At 33.6% G+C, this 22,464-nt stretch overlaps 1 protein-coding gene across 1 annotated transcript in view; it reads left to right on the plus strand.

Moving 5' to 3' along the window:
- Positions 1–5,858: 5,858 nt before the first annotated feature.
- The window catches only part of LOC114102076 (pleckstrin homology domain-containing family A member 5-like), a 64,787-nt gene continuing 48,181 nt past the window's right edge, over positions 5,859–22,464 (plus strand). The window contains 3 exon segments of the mRNA XM_071613999.1: positions 5,859–5,975; positions 6,059–6,332; positions 6,335–7,272. Coding sequence (XP_071470100.1) covers positions 5,859–5,975; positions 6,059–6,332; positions 6,335–7,272 — 1,329 coding nt within the window.

Consider the following 22,464-nt stretch of genomic DNA (forward strand, 5'->3'; position numbering starts at 1 on the left):
TGATATTTTTTAAAATTCAGAAATACCACAGAGAAACACTACAAAAATATATACAGAGCTTAAATCCACTGATAAAATAAATTTCTACTCGTCACCTACAAAAAGAAGTAGAATAGGACGAAATGCAAAAAGATTATGTTACTTTGCTTCCTTAAAGACAGGGATATAACATTCACATTATAAGAGGTCCTCTCCTTTCTATTTTTGAAAAAGAAATCCATAATGCTCTATATGATATATCTCTAAGTAATATAGTCCAGAATGTAGTCCAGAATAAAAGCATAACCTATTATTCACCAATTCATAACATTGTAACATTATAAATTTTCCACATTCTGAATTTCCCCTCTTGGTATAAAAATCCTGTAACAAGATTCCCTGTCACTCGGAGATCTCATCACTTAGGTAATCAGTATAATTCATTTCATAATTAAGGAGTACATTAAACAATTTATATAATGGTAAGTCTTATGCTTGACTTTCTCTACTGAATGTTACCCTCAAACTCATGAACTTTTTAAATTATTAACAATGTGTAAGATCAAGGATTAGTTAACCTCGCAAAATTGATTTGCCAAACTAGTTTTCAATTGCACAGTTTCTTGTCTGGAAGTAGCCTGTCCGTGGCACAGTCCTCCATGCGCCAAATGGGCCAAAAAAATTAAAAGATACAACCAACATCTTCTTTTCCTCTGTTTGCTCACAAAAACTCCCTTTTCTACTTGATTTAAAATATCCAAAATATGAAAAGGTCTTCTTCTAAAGAGCTTTTGAAAAAATATTTTTTTTACCGTGAAGTGCAAACAAGAAAAGACATAATAGAGGGAAAAAATGATCTTAAGTAACAGATCTTTTATTTTTCCTTTGCACAGTAACTCAATTTGTGGGCAATTTAACTAAACAAATATTTAGTCAAACGTGAAAGATACATAAATTATATGGTCATTGTAGTTCGTTGTTTTGCTGTTGTTTGTTGATTAAGTTAAAATCTAAATATCTTGTAATACATTAATTAAACTATCAAGATTATACAATAAACTGTTATTATGATAGTTAAAAAGAATTTGGAGATTCATATATGTTAAGATGGTTCAAAATATATTAATTGAAAATAAACATCACAGAGAACAAACATTATAATTTCATTTTTATTGTAGGACATGTCTTAAATGGTAGACATTAAATTAACAGATCCAAGGTAGACATGAAATTAACAGATCTTATCATTTAGAGGTAAAACAATTTGAACTTTACATCTTTACATACTTTTATACTTTAATAGCCTTACAATTAATTGAAATATATATGAATAAATTATATATATGCATATATGTTTGTGTGTGTTTGTAATATATATACTTTTTTTATTTTTTTTTTACTAAGAAAACAAATGTGCCCCTTTGAGGATGTGCTCCTCCTTATTCTCTTTTGACATTCACTGGCATTCCAACATGGATTTTGTAAAATTAACTAGTTAGTATTTGAAGTACTTTTATAATATCAAAAGATGAAGGGATGCATGCAGAGCTGGTCAATCTATGAGGGGGCAGGCACTGAATGCTGAATAATCTTGGATGAAGAAGAGAGAACTAAGAAAGAGGTAACTGGTACAATGAAGAGAAGCTTTGACAATGATCTCCCAAAGTTACAGTTTTTGCAGCTATCTGAGCATGTAAAGTTTTTTTGGATGTCTTGTATTTGAAGTAACCAATGTTGAGGAGAATTAAGAGGTTAGACCCTCACTTCAAAGAATAAGTCAATATTGCTCTCACTTGTTTATTCCACACCAGTGTTAAAATTATGTAAATTGATATCTTGCCTTTGTACCTGTTAATAGAACAGAGCATCCAATTCCCAGCAAGCTTTTCCAACAGCTAGAGTTACCACATGCCATTTCTGCAGGCAGTTCCAACAATAAAACATCAAGCTATATAATCACTGTGCAAAAAAGCCAAAAGATTCAATTAAGAATCTCATACAAAAGCAAAAAGCCTTTCTCTCCTAACCATCAGTCTCTTCTCACAATTCATTTGTATTCCCCATTGCTGTTATCCTACCATCAAAAGTTCTATGTCTGAAGCTCAAAGCAAGCTTGAATTAAACTATAGTCATGCAAGTAAATGTCAACCTTTTCCTTTCTAAGACTTCCACATTTCATGATTTGTTCTCTTTAACAAATGCCTTTTATTTCTGCTAAATGACTATTTTTGAGTTCTCTTTATTAATCCTTTATGGGCTCTGTGTGTGTGTGTGTGTGTGTGTGTGCACGCATGCGCACACGCACTCACGTGCTCGTGCATTCATGTGTGTTATTAATTTATGGCATAGTGTAGCACTGATATGTGAGAAAAAAATACATTTTAGGGGTTATAAGCCCTAAAAAAACCACTGGGCCTATAATCCTAAATGGCTTGGGAGGCTAGGGCTGGAGGATCATGAGTTCAAAGCCAGCCTCAACAAAAGCGAGACACTAAGCAACTCAATGAGACCCTGTCTCTAAATAAAATACAAAATAGGGTTGGGAATGTGGCTTAGTGGTTGAGTGCCCCTGAGTTCAATCCCCAGTACTCTACCACCTTACCCCCCAACAAAAAAAGCCACTGGGTATAGAGTAAACAGTTAACAGTCTTAACTATAGACTTTACTATTAATAGCTTCATAAAAATCTGCTCATCCACGAGTATTAAATCTACCTTCACATTCCAGAAAATACAGATATGCAAAGAGTTTCTTATTTGGAAAAATAAAGTACTTTACTGTGTAACCAATGAGATCCCTATGATAAAGCCAAAAATTACAAATAGTTCCACTTACAGAGACCTCTCTTGAGGATATTAAAGACCAAAACTTGCTGCCTTCTAATTCTGGATTTCATCCATAAAAGTAAGATATCTTTGGAATGAACGAGGTTTATAACCATAAGGCAATTGCCAGAAAATAAAGCATATTTAATTTCATTTAAGATCCAAAGTGGCATTGCTTCATGAGAATTGTAGTCCCACTGAAATTATATGGCAATGTTTTGTTGAGTTTAAGTCCTGTAGGAAGAACTCATTTCAGTGTACGTTCATCTAATTGAATATTTTCCACTGACAGTCAAACAAAGATTGTGTTTTTTGGCTAACTGCCAAACATAAACTTTTGAAGTGTTGTAAGTGACATGTTCTGAATACTGTGAGGCTGCCGTGTATTTATGAAGTGAAGCCTTGCAAGGCTGACATGGGCTCAGGAAGCCCATCCTTCAACCATAACCATCTGGAGTAGCTTCTAGTCTAGTCTGGAGATGTAAGCTATATGTGTGACTCAAGACAAAGAATTGTTTGCTATATTAGACGAGTACATTAGAGGCTCATTCCAACAACTAAAGGAAATTCAAAAAACTTTTTTCTCTCCAAAGCATATCCCAGAACCATAAAATCATTCCTCATCTATACACACACCCATACTCATAACTAACAGAGCTTTATATGTGCTGATGTCCAAAATGTCATATGTGTGTGTGTGTGTGTGTATATATATATAAAACACTTATATAATCCATCACATTCTAAAGTGTATGCATTACAGTTTTACATATATAAGCCTGAATCTGCATAGATAATTCTAGAAAATATACAAGAAATCATTATATAAAAGACTCTGAAATGTGTGACTGAGAAGTTGGGGATTTTTGAGGGAAATCTTTATTTTTCACCAGATGCCTTTCCAAACTGTTCATTTTATTTTGAGCAGCATTTACAATTTTATGATTTTTAAAGCTAGTTTATAAATAATTCTCTGTAGAATTAAATAAAATTATATTAATTATATTTCCACATGAGCATAAAATTAATATTGTACAAAAAATCAAAAAACTTCAAAAGAAAACATTTGTTTCATTTACAGATCTGACAATGCTGAACAAAAAAATTCAGAGTCTGGTTTTCTTGTATTGTGTATACACCTTTAAGAAAAATTTAACTTTTATAAGCGTCAGTTCTATAATAAGCAGAGCACCCTCCCTCAACCCAGTTCTGTGAGTATTCCTAAAACTATGGTTAATATTTCTGATGCACTCTATTCCCACATCACCTTTTATATAAAACTTTTATTTTATTACGGAACTCTTTACTCAGAGAGCACAGGAACTCATACAAATAAATATTTACCCCTACTGATGACAGACAACCTTCTCTTACTCTGAGCTAATTTAGCAATATTTCCTAATAGTGAAATGATTACTCTTGGTCAACACGGGAAACTTCATCTCCTTGCTTATGGTTTATATATAAATTAATGAGAACTAGTAGTATCTACACAATGAAATAATTTTGAATAATCTAGAGGCTGTTGCCATAAGAAATTGGCACCAGAAAGAGATAAATATTGTCAGAGTTTGGCTCCTTCTGAAAAATTCAAGGTGTCTCAGAGACCTTAATAAAATACTCTAAAGGCAAAAGTGCAGATAGGCAAAGGTCAAGGGATATGCCCCAATTTCATGGAATATGCCCTCTGCTTTCAGAGAAACAGCAAGAAATATAAAAACAACTTGCTTTCAAGTAATTCATGGAGAGTCCAAAGTGCAATCACAAAAAAAAAAAAATCAAAGGAGAGTTAGATCCTATGAAGACAAACCAGACTCTCCTATGATTCTTAGCAGTAAGACTCCCATTACACGAACACTGAAAACTGACTCCTCAGGTAGAGTCAGAATCTCTATGTCCATTCTGCAGTTCATTATTTCCAACTAGCCAGGCCCCAGATGTATGTACTTTTTTTCTGAGAGAATTCCCATACATCCCTTTCTCCTTCCTCAGTTTCTTCACTTATTAGCATCTTGCATTAGTGTGGCACATTTGTTATGATAATTGATACATTCTTATTAAATTCCATAGTTTATATTAGCATTCCTTCTTTGTGTTATACATTCTGTGCATTTTGAGGAATGAATGATGTCAGGTATCCACCATGACAGTGTAATATAGATTCACTCCATTAAAAATCATTTTTGTTCCATCTATCTATGCTCCCTTCTTCCTCAAACCTCTAGCAGTCACAGATTGCTTTTTGTCTGTATAGTTTTTGTCTTTTTCATAAAACCATATAGTTGGAATTTTACAATGCATAGCCTTTTCAGATCAGCATCTTTCACAATGCCAGTCTGCATGTTGCCTCCAAATCTTTTCATAGCTTGACAGCTCATTTCTTTTTATCACTGAATAATATTCCATTATATAGCTGTACCACAGTTTGTTTATAAAGTCAGCCTTTGAAGGGCATCTTGGTTGCTTCCAGATCTATGTATCTTTGAGTAAAGCAACCTTTCTGCCAGCCCTTTTTTGAGCTTACCTGCTATTTCGCACAGGTGATGGCAGTACCATTATGCTACTCTCCTGCCTTTTGTTGGGAAACTGAGTAACAGATAACTTATCTTTAATTTCTCTAATCCCCTATTGCCTGTGAGGTTTTTTTCCCCCCTTATCCTTTTTTGCTTTTTTGGCATTTCTTGGATAAAATAATACTTGTTGGATTCACTGGATCTCTTCTGCCAGAAGGTCCACTTTTCTGTGTACCTTCATGCTCTAGAAATGATGCTTAAAATGGAAATGAGTTTGTCCTCCCTGGGCAGCCTCTGCTGCAGCAGGAAAAGGTGGGGAGAGTGCCAGCTGGGGATCAGACCCGGAGGTGGATCTGAACCTGGACACCAGCAGCAGAGCACAGATTTGCCTACTGGCTGGGAGGAAGCATAAACTTTTGAAGGTGCAAGATACTCTATAAACCATAATGAAAGGAATGACCTGCAAACATCCAGTCACAGGACAGCCATCACAGGACAACTGTATTTTTGTAGTGAACTAACACAATTAACTGTTGCAACCATGATGTCTAAAGAAAAGAAAGAAAGACCTATAAGTATGATAAATGAAGCTTCTAACTATAACATGATTTCAGATTATGCAGTACATCCAAAGAGCCATATAGGCAGAAAATCACTGGTTTCAATTTTAAATAGAAGTCAAATTCAATTAAAAGAAATCCTAATGCACCTGTGGTCAGATGAGGTTGGTTTTATAAACAGGACAATACTAGCATGAAGCTGTGGAAGAAACACTGGTTTGTGCTTTCTGATCTTTGCCTGTTGTATTACAGAAATGAGAAAGAGGAGAGTATCCTAGGAAGCATATTATTACCTAGTTTTCAGATGGCTATGCTAACCTCGGAGGATCACATTAATTGCAAATATGCTTTTAGGGCAGCCCATCCAAACATGCAGACTTATTATTTCTGCACTGATACAGGAAAGGAAATAGAGCTGTAGATGAAAACCATGTTAGATGCTGCCCTTGTACAGACAGACCTGTGAAAAGAGTGGATAAGATTACATCCAAAAGTATACCAACTAAAGAAAGCAATAACATTCCCAAACATAAAGTGCTAATTAAACCGAGGCCCCAAAACAAACCCCCCCCAAAAAAAAAAACCAAGGAAATAAGCAAAATTGAAGAAAAAAAGACATTAGAAGCTGAAAAATATGAATTTCAGAAAGATGGTCAAGATAGACCTTTAACAAAAATTAATAGTGTAAAGATGAATTCTTTGTCATCTGAATATGAAAGTGGGTCAGCATGCCCAGCTCAGACTGCACACTACAGACAAGTCAATGTGAATAGTTCAGAGAACAAAATAGTCAATGTCAGTGTGGCAGATCTTAGAGGTGGAAATCACCCAAATATAGGGCCTTTGCACGCAGAGGCTGATCTAGTCATACAAAGAACAAATTCAATGCAACAGTTGAAACAATGGATTAAAATCCAAAAAGGGAGGGGACATGAAGAAGAAACCAGAGGAGTAATTTCTTACCAAATATTACCAAGAAATATGTCAAGCCACAGAGCTCAGATCATGGCCCTCTACCCTGAAGGTTATAGAACACTCCCAAGAAACAGCAAGAGAAGGCCTCAAAGTATCTGCAGTGTAACCCCTTCCAGTCATGGCAAGACAGTAGGAGCTGGAACAGAAGAAAAATGGAGGTCAATGAGAGATGACATTATGAGGCAGCTCTACAAATGGCAGCAGCGTCAGTTCTATAATAAGCAGAGCACCCTCCCTCAACCCAGTTCTGTGAGTATTCCTAAAACTATGGTTAATATTTCTGATGCACTCTATTCCCACATCACCTTCACTGCTTACCAGTGTTCCTCCCCTCAGCGAACATACAGATCAGAAGTGTCTTCACCAATTCAGAGAGGAGATATGACAGCAGACCTTAGACACAGGGGTCATTACCCTAAGGTAAAATGTGTTCTAATATTGTGTTAGCTCACTACTTAACAGATGTTATATTTTCTTTCTAATATACTATTCTTTAAAATGAGAGAAGCAGGAGATTAGAGAGAAAAGAAAGGCTATTCTTATGTAGAGAATCTAAGTTTGCAATGCTTCATCTCTTAATACCATAGAAACAATTCTGTCAAGCATTATGCATTCTTTTCTGTCTGAGAGCACATCTCATTAGCTCTCCATGTGGGTTAAAGACCACATGAATTTTTATTTTTTCCTTACACACTTGGAAATTCTACACCTGTCCTTTTCTGGTATACCTGCAGTTTTGTATCAAGCTTGTCCTGTTTTTTTTTTTTTTTTAACTAGGCTTTACCTTCTAACCAACTGACTGGCAACATTAGAGAGTAGCAATATTTAATAATATGCACATTTAAAAATTAAAATATAAGTAAAGATCAAAAACAATGGGGATAAGTCTACACTTTAGTGACCTCATGGAAAAATATTAAAGGTTCTCATATAAACTTTGCTTTTGCAGATTCAGATCACAATGACTGACTCACTAAAACCATAAAGGTAAGTCTTATCCTTAATCATTTAAATTAAGTATATAGTTTGGATACCAGCATCCCCCCAAAAAAATGTGGTGAAGGGAACAAATAAAAAACAGCTTAAATTTTAGATCTCTCATATAGATCTTAAATAATAGTAACTTGAGACTCATCATTTTTCAGAAAGAGTGGGACGGATAATGCTATTTGTCATTTCATAAATGTGTACAAAACAATCACATATTTAGCATAAGCCAAGCTTTTTAGTAGATGAGATTCCTGTTGAAGGTATCAATCATTTTTAATATTTTTCTGAATAATTACCACATAAATTAATTTATTGAAATATCACTAAAGTCGTTTTCACTATTATGTTATAGATTAATAATAATTTCTTGATATACTAAAACTAACACAATTTTATAAATTAAGTTTTTTATATATATCTAACCTCTACTTTGAAATTTATGTCAGAGACTTAATTCAGTATATAGTGACGATTAATTTGTCCTTCAGATCCTTTGTTAAAATCTGCTCAATGGAGCTGGTAATACAGTTCAATGATAAAGAACTTGCCTAGTACTGGGATTGAATCCCAGCTCAGTGAAAAAATAAAATAGGCTAAACAAATAATGTTAGCTTATATTGAAGTATCAAAAAATTTCCAAATACCAAGAAATCAGGAACATATTACCTTACTTTCTTAAAATATCACATGACTCAATTATAAGAAAATACAGTAAAAATGAAATGATAAAATTGAAGAAAAGTATGTGGTAGATAGAATAATACCCCACCAAAGATGCCATAAAAATATAATCCCTTGAATTTATTTATCTTTATAATGCAAGAGGGACTTCAGAGAAGGAAGAGTATATGAGGTTATCAAAGTGGGCCCCTGTAATCAGAAGGGTCTTTATGAGAGGGAGATAAGTGTTGGAGAAAAGATGGACAAATGGATGAGAATTCAGAGTGATGTGGTTACTTGCCAAGAAATCCTGCACAGCTTCTATTAGCTAGGAAAGGCAATGTCTTAGTTTATTCAGGCTGCTAAAACAAAACACCATGAACTAAACAGCTTAATAATTCTGCAGATCTAAAGTCTGGAAAGTCCAAGATCCAGATACCAGCAGATTTGATGTCTGGTGAGGGCTTGGTCTCTGGTTCATGGGTTGTAATTCATAGCAGTATCCTCACATGGTGGAGGATGCAAGGCAGCTCTCTGGGGTCTCTTTTTTAAGGATACAAACCCATTCATTAGGGCCCAATCCTATATAACAATCATTTGTCAAAAGTCACTGCCTTTTAATACCATTTGTTTGTGGGTTAGGATTTCAACCTACGAATTTGGAGGTGGAGGGGACACAAATTTTCAAACCATAACAGAGAAGAGCAGATTGCCCTCTTGCTCTGTTGACAGCTTGATATTGGTCCTGTAAAAACCATTGCAGAATTTTAAATATAAATTATTTAAAATTATTTATATTATTTTTAGCCACTATGTTTATGATAAATTGTTCCTGCATCAAAAGGAAACTTAAAAAGTGATGTTTGCCAATCACTTCCTCTCAGAGCCATCTTTTGTTGTTTGTATGTTCTACTCTGCCTTCAGGTCCTCCAGATTCTATAGTATGTAACCAAGAAAAGGCTGTATGGGAGAATGGAGAGTAGGAAGAAGATAGTGTCCAAGGCAGTATTCCCTCTTATTCAGGAGAACTCCTTCTGGCTGTCTCCTCTATATGCCAGCTCTTATTAGATAGTGTTCCTTATTTAAAACAAAAAGTAATAATTTATGCATGTCAAAGATGTTAACATTTTAATAGAAGCTATTTTACAACATATATATTTCATTTCAGTGCTAGTTACTAGCTATCCTACACTTCAACATTAAAAAATAGTAAATTGGTTAAATCTGCACATTTAGTTTAAAATGTTAACCAGATTTATCTAAGATTCTTGCAATCTGCTACCAACACAAGATCTTCTATTATCCAAATCTCAGATAGTTGTGCTATATAATTTTGAATTTTTATAACTTGTTACTATGTCTGAGCTAGAGTTTTACTTATAAATGTGCAGCAATTGTCCTTCCTACCATGAATCTGAGCTTTCATGTTCTAAACATCCTATCTACTTTCTTTTCTTTTACAGAATGTTATTGCATACATTTAAAAGGTACAGCATGACATTTTAATATACATGTACCTAATGAAATGGTTCCTATAGTCAATCAAATAAACACATCTGTCATCTTAAATAGCTATACACTTGTGGGAGAGAGGCAAGAGCACCTAAAAACTACACTTTTAGGAAAAATCCTGAATTTCATGCAAGTGTCATTAACTATGGTTCTTGGGTTACACATAAGATCTCTGGATTTTTTCATTCTATGTATTTGCTTCTTTGTATCCTTGACTTAAAACTCCCCATTTTCTCACCACCACCACCACCCCTATAATCACTGTTTCATTCTCTATCTTTGTATCTTTGACTTTTTACACTATTTTCCTCCTTATTCCACATTTTAACACTCTTGATATCCAAATTCAATCGGACTTGAAAACACTTTCAATCCTTCTGGTCCACTGAATACTATTCTATCTTATCTCAGAGCACTCTGTCAAGGAAATGGTCTTCAAAGCTAAGGCACATGCACTTTAAAATATATATATAAAGACAGCTTTCAGGGGCTGGGGATGTGGCTCAAGTGGTAGCGCGCTCGCCTGGCATGCGTGTGGCCAAGGTTCGATCCTCAGCACCACATACAAACAAAGATGTGGTGTCCACTGATAACTAAAAAAAAAAAAGATAAATAAATAAATATTTTAAAAGACAGCTTTCATAATGCACAAACTGTTAACAAAAGTCTAAAGCAAAATACCAACTGATCTCATAAAATTACAAATGAATGCAAATATATCAACAACAAAAATAAAAGGGCAGTAAGTGTTCTGATATCAATGTGTTGTCCAAGTACTATTTTTCAAGGCAGCTTGGTTGCTCTATTTCTTTAAAATTTTAAGGAAATATCCTAGTTTCAACAATTGTTGAGTAACTTCTTATTCTAAATAATTTTTAAAAATATATTTTACATGAGATATTTACCCATAATTTCAGTAAAATATTCTCTACCAGATTTTTCTACCAAAATGTATTTTTTAAAGTACTTTATTTTATTTTCCTACTAAAAATGAAATTAACCTTCCCAGATATGAATTTAAAATATGTAAAATCTTCATAGTATGGAAGAATGCATTACTCATAGACTAAATACATCATCAACACCCTCTTCACTTCCTCTCAGAACAAACTGGGATTTCACGGTAATAAACTCTCACAACATTTTTTTTAAACATATGCCTATATAAATGTATTTCTAGCAGGCAAATGGAAAAACAGCATTAAGCTGTATTCAATTTGAGTCCAATTTGGAAAAAAAAAATCTGAACAAATAGCATTGCATAATTTGCATAGTGCTCTTGGAAAAGCAACAGGATGTCCAAGTATGATTGAGATTGGTCCCTAAATCACAAAATTACATCAACTCCAGGAGTTATGGTTACTTTCATCAGAGAGGTGAAAGTTGCCTGCTCAGTCAGATTATTTTCAGCAATATGCCAGTGCTTGTTGCCATATGTTCCAAGTTGTAAGATGTCCTGTTAGAATTATGGATGCAGTTTTGCAGTCAGGAAAATGACAAATTCCTCTCCCTTGAAGACATTAACTTTATTCCACTTTGTTCTAACATTGTGTACAGACAATGAGAATGATATAGTAGTCCCCTGTTTTCTCAATGAATATAATTCAAGATGAGTTTACTGCTAAGTTCTTATATTGTATCTCTCTGACCTTATGCATTCCAACTTAACTCTCAGCCTTGTCCTCTACCAGTGTTTTCTCACCTAAGCCATTCTGTTATTCACTTATTATTTACTCAACAATAGTGAAGCATTATTCACTCAATAACAAAAAGTATAATTTAGTATTATTGCATGGGATCATACCAGAGCCAGATTACAAGCAAGTAACCATCAACTTAAATGGACACTAAAAACACAAGGGGCATTTCCATAAAGAACTCTTCACACTGATGATGAAATTTCTAAATATGCAGACACTTTTATACCATGACATACATCAGGTTTCATTGTCATTAATTTAATTTTAAGGTTCTTTTCATCTTAAATGCTGTAATTTTTGTTTAGTCCAAAATAACTTGATTCTTTAGCTTACATATTAGGGCTTTTTTAATTTTTCATTCTCAAATTGAAAAGTACCTTTTTGACCTAGGATTTCTAAATCCGCAAGATCATGCCATCTTCTCAGCGATTCTACTCTACTGCAAATTTTACTCTTCTTTGCATTTAATTAACCCATGTATATTTGTTGACTTCTGTTTTCAAGACCCTAATATAAAAGTCTATCTCCTTTTCTGAAAGCATTTTTATATGTTAGCAATTGTTTTGTCCATTTAAAATCATAAACAACTAAGGAGCACAATGATGTATTAATCTTCTTTGAGTCCTCTCCTTTAGCAATTTTAAAAATTGATTATGAATATGATGAAAATCTGCCTTCTAAGAAATATTGAGCATGGAATTTCTTTATTCCACCTGGACTAAGCATCTGCTATATGTCCAGCATGTTAGTGGCAGGGTATATGTGGCAGAAAAGATGCCCTGCTCTTACAGTGCTTAGGTGCTAGTTGGAGACAGAAATTAAGCAATGAATCGTAAAAAAAATCATGAGGCAAACAACAGTTCAAGTAGCAATGTAAAACAAGATGCTATAACAGAAAATAAATGGAAATAGGAGATCCCATTAGTCAGAGGATGAAAGTAGGGATCTCTGAAGAAGGGACATCTAAGCTGTAATCTACATAATAAGATGGCAGTTAATGCAGGGATCTTGCAGGTGAGCAAACAGCAGCAAAAGTCAATACAAGGACTATATGGCACTTTTAAAACAGCAAACAAAGAGCTCTTCCCTGCATCAGAGCAATCCAGGAAAGGGTTGTATAACAATAAGACTGGAAGAACAAGTGTATATCCCTCAGAAGGTTCATGGTACATGGGTTGAGTTTTTGAGTTTTACCTTACATAATAAGAAACCTTTAATAAAGACAAGTGACATGATTTGATGGACTTTTTAAAAGTCCCTTTCTGGGAGTGAAAGATATGCTGGCAAGACTGAAACAGAGTGTTCATTAGTAGATTATTATAACAACTAAAAATTTCAGTTACAATAGACATTGGAAAAAACCTAAAGGGATATAATCTGTATTCTTTGCAATACTATTTTTAAACTCTTTAAATACTCACCCATATACTCTATCATTCTTTATGCTGGAAGAATTTTATTGATTAACATATCACCAACTCCTCCAAATACCAAATGAGCTCTTTTTGGTTTATATATTCATTGTTGGTTTTGTTTGTATTTTGGTATTAGGGATTGAAATCAGGGGCATTCAACTACTGAGACACATCCCCAGCCCTATTTAATTTGTATCTTATTTAGAGACAAGATCTCACTGAGTTGTTTAGTACATCACTGTTGCTGAGACTGGCTTTTAACTAGTGATCCTCCTGTCTCAGACTCCCAAGCAACTGAGATTACAGGTGTGTGCCATTTTTGTTTTTCAATAAAATGAAGAGTTGGAATATTTGTATCGTATATATTGTATTTTAAACCTTTAATAGTCTATTTTCCTCTGATGCAAATATGTATCCTCTTTATTGGAATGTGAAGTCCATTAAATGACAGCAAATCATAAGTATAATACAATTGAAATAGAATGATCTAGTCATTTGAACCATCCAGCATGAAACTGCTGCCATACCTGTCCACATTTCAGAACTATGTTGAAGATCCAGTTTTGTCTTCTTTTCTAGATATTCATATATAGACACTCTGTCACAATACTGACTCTGCTTTTTAAGTTGATATGGTCACTATTTAGTGATCTTTATAAGAAGAATATTTTTCTTTGATATTTCAGTTCTTAGAAAGAGGAATGGTTCTGGAGGTAAGATACAGAAGATAGAGAATTTGTGCATCTGGTACCACAGCTGAAGACAATGGTATTGGCTTAATATGATGATGTAATTATACCCTCCAAACATCATTAACTCAAGGCTTTGAGTAAAAGAAAAGAGGTTACTTATCTATAAACACCAATCATTCTCCTATATTGTGGCTTTTTTCCTTTAATTTGTTGTCTTTTGGAAGATTGACTAACCAACAATTTGATCTTGAAGCTAGGCTGTGATTTCTAAATTTCATTCAGAACTTGCAATCTCACTAGCCTGCATGGAGAAAGGAAGCATGTCTGTAAAAGGCAGAAAGCTAAGACCTTCCTGGATATTTACAGCAATTACTAAAACATAGTGAATTTCACATTTCTGTTAGGGAAGTGATGCTGAATAGAGGGGTTATATATGGGAAGCTGGGCCAACTTAACAGGAAGATCCTCTGTAGTGAAGGAAAATGTGGGTGGATTTAGTTACAAAGCTATAATAAGGGCCAGGAGCCTAGATGGAGATTCAGTCCCAAGGAGCAGTAATAAGTTATATTGCAAGACTTCCACAGCCTCCTCTCTACTGCTGCAATAAAGAATTCATTGCAGTTAAAACTAGAACAAGATTTAAGCATATTCTGCCTGCTTTGAGATCCATCATCACCCTACTTTGCCTGGCAGATACGCAGAAACCAAATCCTTCATCCAGCCCACCTAGAGTGTTGACAGACCAGGAGAAAAGACATTCCCCATTCTTCTGTTCAACAGTGACATGCAGAGCTAGAGGGAAAAGGACAGCAGTAACTATACAGAACTACTTGTGGCAAACACATCAAGTTAACAGCTGTCATCTGCCTTCAACTCTACCCAAACAATTTTAATAAACAAATGTGACAAAAGGGGTTGTTCATTCACCAAGGTTAATTTTGTATGCTAACTATTTTGAAAGAAACTGCTAAAAATGAAGAAGGGTTACAGAAATGGGGTAGTTTCATTCATATGTCTTATGTACCAGGAATTCTGGAATATGCATGCCACAAGATTCTGTTTATAAATAATTTCTTAGAGGCAAGAGAAGGAGAAACAAATGAGTCAACAATTTTCTTTTTCTCTGATGGGATGCTGGTGGAAATAAGCCTTATAAACTTCTATAGTAAATAAGTTGCTGATTCAAAGGTAACTAAAAGTTGGCCTTGTTTTATAGCAAAGGAAAATAAGCTTATAATATTATAAAGTCAATACTTGCTTATGGTAAAGCATTCAAATAGTTTAGATATTAAATAAACATTTTCTTTCTTCCCAATCAACTCACCAGGATCCCTAGCCAGGTAACACAAAGGTAGCCATTAATAACAGTTTCTGTCATATTTTTCCAAAAATTTGTAATGAATGTACATTTATGGAGATATTCAGTTTTTTAAAAAAATAAATCAAAAGCAATACTTTGAACTTGTTTTGTTATTAATAACATTTAGAAACAAAAATTCTCATATGCTTCTATTGAACAAACTTATCAAAGTAAAAGCTAACATATATTTATGGCAGAATCAGAAAGCTGTATTACAAACTCATGAAGTTAGCTGGCACACAGGCACTTTCAATATTTAGGATTATCTGTGACTGCTTTTGAAGTAAGTAAATAAGTTGAAGGGAAAATAAAAGAAAGAAACTTCAGCTTTGGTCCCAAAAATATCAAAAAATAAATCATAAGGGCTGGGGGGTTGTAGCTCTGTGGCAGAATGCTTGGCTCATACATGTGAGGCACTGGGTTTCATCCTCAGGACCACTTTAAAAAAATAAACAAAATAAAAGATATTAAAAAAATCATGAATCCAAACTGTCCTCCATATGTTTATATATAAGATATATAAAGACATATAAGATATTTCCACAAGTGTGGAAATAAGAATGAATATGGAATATTAATTTTTAAGAGCAATATTATTTTTACTATGACTGAAAAAAATATTTGAATAGCTATAGTAGGTAATATTAAGTAAAGAAAAGCTAAGAACCTCACTGTTTGGATTCTCTTAGTACATAAGTTATTCTCCAGAATGTAAGTGTTTGAAGGGAGCATAAACTCAATATCCTGCTGCTGGAACATCATCCCAGGAGTGAAATTTACATGCAGAATTTCTGGCTCATGATCAAGAAAACTTTTATACTAATAAATAAAAAATATATATGTATATATATAGCACTGGACAGGACAATGGAATTCCCAATGAGATGCAACCCCCTCCTGTACATGCAGACAAGCCATACCTTTCAGGAACATTTACCTTCCCTGCTTTTAAAAGTCAGTATTAGTAACTTTCCAATATCTTTGTGCAATGCTATCCACAGCCTCAAACCCTCATGGTTGGAGACAGGATGGATTTTTTACAAGTCTAATTGCAAATTATTTTAGAAATGATTCAGTCAATTCATCTTCTATCATTAATAAGAAAGAACTAAATGCAACCTTGCATATCATTTAATCCAAGAATATTCGCATGTTTTGGTTTGCCATGTTCCCCAGTGAAATGTTGTTTTCGGTTTACCATTATGCGTCTAAAATTCTCAACAAATAGCTTCGCAAAAGAATCAATACTATTTGCATGTGCTGTACTCAGCTTGTGAAAGCACGGTTTTGATAACTGCTCTAGTATCTTTTACATGGCAGGAAGTGAGAGAGAGTATATAAAAACAAGAGATCTCATCCCTGCCGGAGATCTGTTTACTCTGTGGTGGGTAAGAGGTAATTTTGAAAATTTTCCTGCAGCCACAGAAGAAATAAGTTTGAAATAAAATAAAACAGCTGAAGGGCCTTCATTATGATTGGAATCTGGATCTGTTGGTCCCAAAACAAAAATCCTACACAAGGTCCTTAAAGAGCCGCCAAATGAACCCCAGGAGGAAAAAAGACACAGTAGGATAAATGTGTGTTCCGCTAAAGGAAATACATTGAAAAACTGAGTTGTAAGTGGGATAGGGCCCAGAAGAAAACATAAAGTAAAGTATTCATGGGTTGATTTCAGGGAATTCAAAGATATAAACTTTTATGTGAAGTTGTAAATGATCCATACAAAAGACCAGGGAAATGGAGAAAATGATCAAAGAAAAAAGAAAAAAAAAAAGTACATAGGATATTAACCTTGCAGAAACAGCCTGTTAGATTTAAAGAACACACGAAAACAATCCAGAAAGTAAAGTAGAAGATGAAATGAGAAATACGAAAGGCACTGAGATAGAGGATAAAAGTTTTTATGGATAAATAAAGCAGGGATAAGGTTATAGGAACTGTAGTTGCCTCTTGAGAAACCAAAGGCAACCAGGTAATGGGCCAGGGAGACAGGACAGAGTGCCTTCTGCCCCTTTGTTCCACCAGAAAGAAGAGTAACACACATTCATTTTGTCCAAAGATAATGAATGAGACACTGGGGTGGGGGGGGGGCAGGAGGGGCAAAGTTAAAGGTAGTGTGCAAATATGGAAGAAAACAATTCTGAAGCTAACTAAAATTAAAAATCTGATGAAAGCATGTTATAGATACAACATCATTTTTTGAAGTGTCCTTATGATATCATTTTACTTCAAGTTCAATGTAGCTATAACTTCTTGCAACCTTAGCAATGGTATAATACTGTAACAATCTAGAGAGAATTTAAATTATCAACAAAATACCTGCAGAGATCTCATAGTATACTTACCAAAATGTCTTTGTTAACTGCTTGCAATGCATTTCTGTAATACTAAATCATTTAGATTGTTTCTATAAAATATCTGAATACTTTCTGTTCCTTAAAGATCCAATTTAAATTGATCACAAATATTGTAGAAGTGGTTAATGTTTTACATCAAGATAGTGAGTTATATAAAACATATTTGCTTATATTTATTATGCTTCATTTCTCTAATTTACCTATAGATGACCAGAAAGCAGTCATGCAGTTAAAGCTGAAAAGCAATTGCAAATCAGAATATACTTTTTAAAGGCATGCTCTCTATGTTATATCCCAATATCCCATAACTCCCTGAATCTGATGGTATTGCATTTTCCTACCCACATTAGAAGAATTGTCTACTTTGAATTCATTATTTTCTACAGCCCTTTACTCAATCAAAATCACTGAACCCATACACATGAGGTTGTCTTCAGCAATCTTTTATGAAAAGAATAAAAAGGAAATAAATTCAGAGGTGTTCAAGTTCTTGCCATTAATTCCAATCAAAATTAATATAACAATTAATTATTATATGGCACTGAGGAATTGTAAAACTGTAATATCAAAAAGTATTATTTTCATGGTAGCATGAAAATACTGCAGACATATTCCAGAGTTACAGAAAGCTTGGGAAAATAGCTTTAATATATTATTCAGAAAATCACCTCAAATATCTGCAGAACATTATTTAAAGGAGTGGCTCTTCTTCAATGATAAGTTTTACAAGCTCTACAGTAAATGCTTTAAATTGCAGCAAAAGTTTAATAAAAGCACAGATACCAGGACATCATCCCTCTTATCTCTTGTTCCTGACTAATTTCACTAATGCCTCAAAGTGTTGTATTCAAAGAGAGGACCTCTGTTGACCATTCAATGTTAAATTATTTCCCATCAGTAAGTGCTCTAATAAGGTAATATGATTTATACAATCTACACTGCAGCATAATGTTGATTTTAAATTGATTCAACTGTATAATGCATACATTACCATCAAAGCAAATATCCCAGGCTGCATAGACTGATATAATACAATACTCTGTTGATATAATTAACAATATAAACAATTTACTCTCTAGGATCTTGCTATGCAGCCAGTAGATTTTAAAAATGTAAACTGATCATCTTCTGTGATGGCCAATAAGCATCTGATTTTTGCCAAATACAGTATTAATTTCAGTGCCAAAATATCACAAGTGCCAGTTCTTTACTAATTGTTATTTTTCATTTAGCTTACTATCAGGAATATAAATGCTTAGAAAGTTCTCTTAGTGAATGGTGTCATTCAGATTTCTCTGATTTCACTTTTCTTTTTAATCAACAAGCTTAACTGTAACTTGTAAATCAAATATCAGTAAAGAATTAGGTGGCAAAGTAATTTATTCTTACATCTTTCTAGCCTCATTCAATTTAATAAGATGTGATATAAAATGGCCTTCATAAGATTAAGGAAAAGAATAAAAGAAATAGGGTTTTCTGCTAAAACTAGATTTTTTTCCTACAAAAAAATCTAATAATGTTGAAGTGGAAAACACAATTATATATCTTTTTATGTCATTGAAAATTAAGCAGTCAAAAATACTGTTAGGGAATAAAAGGACATAGAAAGTATCTTACTCTTGCATTAAATTTTATCCTCATAACTAGTTTTTACATTACTCTGAGTTTCTAAAGAAATGCTTTTTATATTTATACATTGTTACCTTTGGACTGATTTAACCCCAAGTAGGAAAAGCAAAAACATTACTCTAGTAATCTATAAAGCACAGGCATGTTTACAGGTGTAGCATATTTAGGATCCAAACTATTATAGACTCCACCCAACCCACAGTTTCCCATGGTTTGAACCATGTTCACCAGGTACTCTGGGAAGAGGTCAAGTAACCGTGGGCTCAAAAGAACACATGTTTAAATACTTGATGAAAAATTCTAAAGAATTCTCATGATGTTTCTAAAACTAAAATAAAGTCATCCTTAAATGGGAACATCCTCTATTGCCTCTGATATCCCAAAAGCTAAGTTCAATACTTTGTGAACTATCCTAAGCACATAAAATTGACAGACAGAAAGGACATAATCTGCTGCTAGTAATGGGGATAGGACAGTAACTATATGTGGTTACATACATAGATAGGAATAAGATAAAGGTAAAGAGATGCTCATGGGCAGCTTGGAACATAAATAATGAATATATAGCATTCACTCTTTGTTTTAAGCTAAATCTACAAAAAATGTCTGGTGGCACCATTGTTTTTACCAAAGTTTATAGTAAAAAAAAAATTCATTTAACGTAAGTTCAACTTTCAAATGCAAGACTCCAAGTGACATTGTTTCCAGATGTAGCTTTTAGCAGATCATGTCTTGAGTAATTAAGTACAGTCAGATCTGAAAGAGTAGTAAATTGAAGCAGCATTGAATACAATTTATTGCCAAACAATTCCAGACACTAGGAAGAAAGTAGAATTAAAGGTCTTCAAACATCAAACTCTGTTCCTAGAAGCTATTTTTATGCCATGAAGTAACAACATGCATTTAAAACACACACACACACACACACCACACACACACAAACAAACACACACAATAATAGTTGTCTTGAGTTGAGAGAACCTAATGGAAATATATTATCTCATTCAGAATTTTCATATTACTTTGTTTTGTTTTGTTGTACTTACTATTTAGCATAGCAACTGCATATATAATGGAAACTCTCTTGTTGCCCATTTTACCTCACCCTACTTAACTCAAAGGACAGACAGTTTGACTCCAAACCTGAACATCAGCTCTTAGCTCTCAGCTCTGAAGTACTCAAAATAGTTTATGTCCATGTATAAAACGAACCATCAGAAATAGGACCTCGATCCATTAAAATGTCAGAAGATCAAGTTCACAGTGAGGCAATGGCTAAATTTCCAAGCCCAGAGCCTGCATCATTGTCCGAGTCTCAAGATTATTTAGGTGAGTTGATTTACTAACATGACAGCCAACAAGATTTGTGTTGTTAAGGTTGATTTAGAGATTGAAATTTTATTATTAAGTAGAAACTATTTACAGTTCATGGGACACAATGAATTCAATCAGACTACTTTTAAATATCAGATAACCATTCAGAAGTCCCCAAATGTATTACTGTGTTTGGAGGTGGATATTAGGTCCTTAGGCAAGCTCTCCTTTAACAGTTCTCACTGACAGGACCAAAATGATGAAAATAGATTTTTTTCTATTCTTTATAACTGTCATTTCTCACTTTGATTTTTTAATACAACTTGCCAAAGTAGGAAACAACATATGAAAAATTTTTCTTCTGTTTTATTATGCTCTTAATCACTGCTACATTTTATTTTAATTAAATACTAAAATCAATAAGCTTCTGGGAAATCTAGTTTCTCAAAGCTCAAGGTATCATTGCTACTTATAGTATAATGCTTTAATTCCAACCAAGCTAATGTTCACATTCAATAGTTTTTCACATCTTCTGAAGTACTTGAGAAAGTTTAAATTTTAATTTTTTCAAATATCCTTGGATAGGAAGATATTAACATACTTTTATGGTACAACAATAAAGCATCACTTTAAACAGAAACCTTGTATTTGAATATTTTAATATTTGTCTCCAATACATAAAACACAAAGTAGATTGTTCTTACCTGTAAATTGAGTGTACACTGCCTATATAATATTTTTGAACATTGTAGGCAAACAGTATATTAGTAGAATAAAAAGTTATCTATTAGAGTGCATTTATCAGAACTATTAAGAAATTGAGTTATTCACCTAGCATAGCCTTAATTGGAAATGAAGCTTAACATGAATTTGGCCATAAGTAGGTAGAAAAAAATATGTTTTGCCCTTTTTTTCTAGCAAATTGTTATTTTTCATCTATTGGCATCCCTGTTATTCTGTGCCAACCAATTGTGTGTGTGTGTGTGTGTGTGTGTGTATTTTTTATTTACAAATGAACACAATACCTGAGGTCAAGAAATATCAGCAGACGAAGTACCCCTTGGGAAACCTATTGATTCAAAATGGGCACATGGATAATGTAAGCTAATAAAAATATTCCTTGGGCTAATCTTCCAAAAGCATTGGTTGAAAAGTTTTATTTCACCTGGGATTACCAGGATGGCAGGATGTAAGTTTCAGGGAGTACAAGGATTTTTATCCTATCATGGAGTCCAAGCCTGTGCAGACAAAGAGAAAAACAGAAATATAGTGCTAGTTGAGGCACTGGATCCAGACATGTCAGAATCAGACTAATCCTTGGTTTATTTCACAATGTAAAACAATAAATAATTTTAGCCAATTAAAACTCACTTGACTTTGCTTATAACTGAAGGGATTTGATTTAGATCCTGGTTAAACTCTGTGACATGGAACCATTGGAACTGTAAATTTTAATTTTCTTTTAGTTAAAGCATAGCCTTAATTGGAAATGAAGCTCAACATGAGTTTGGCCATAAGTAGGTAGAAAAAAATATATTTTGCCCTTAATAAAAAAATTAAAATTTAAACTTTCTCAAGTACTTCAGAAGATGTGAAAAACTATTGAATGTGAACATTAGTTCAGTTGGAATTAAAGCATTATACCTATATGTAGCAAAATATATTGTTGATCTCTTTAAATATTTATAAATTATTTGGAATCACAGATGAAAAATCAGTTGGCGCCTATATGCAGTTCATAGGAGCAGGGTGATGCTTTAAATAAAAGTAATTCATTTATTACAGTAATTTTTTATTAGTTACTATAATCCAGGCAAACTAAACCAAACGAAACAGGGATCAACATGGTTGCTGTTTATGTTATAGTGAGGAGAATGGACCAAAACTAACCATTAATTATAAGTTTTATAAAGAAAACAAGCAAGACTGTATAGAAGGATAGATGTGTAATTGAAGGAGAAATATCAGCAAAGATCTTTCTAG

The sequence above is a fragment of the Marmota flaviventris genome, chromosome 7 (genome assembly GCF_047511675.1).
Source record: "Marmota flaviventris isolate mMarFla1 chromosome 7, mMarFla1.hap1, whole genome shotgun sequence".
Lineage (NCBI taxonomy): Eukaryota > Metazoa > Chordata > Mammalia > Rodentia > Sciuridae > Marmota > Marmota flaviventris.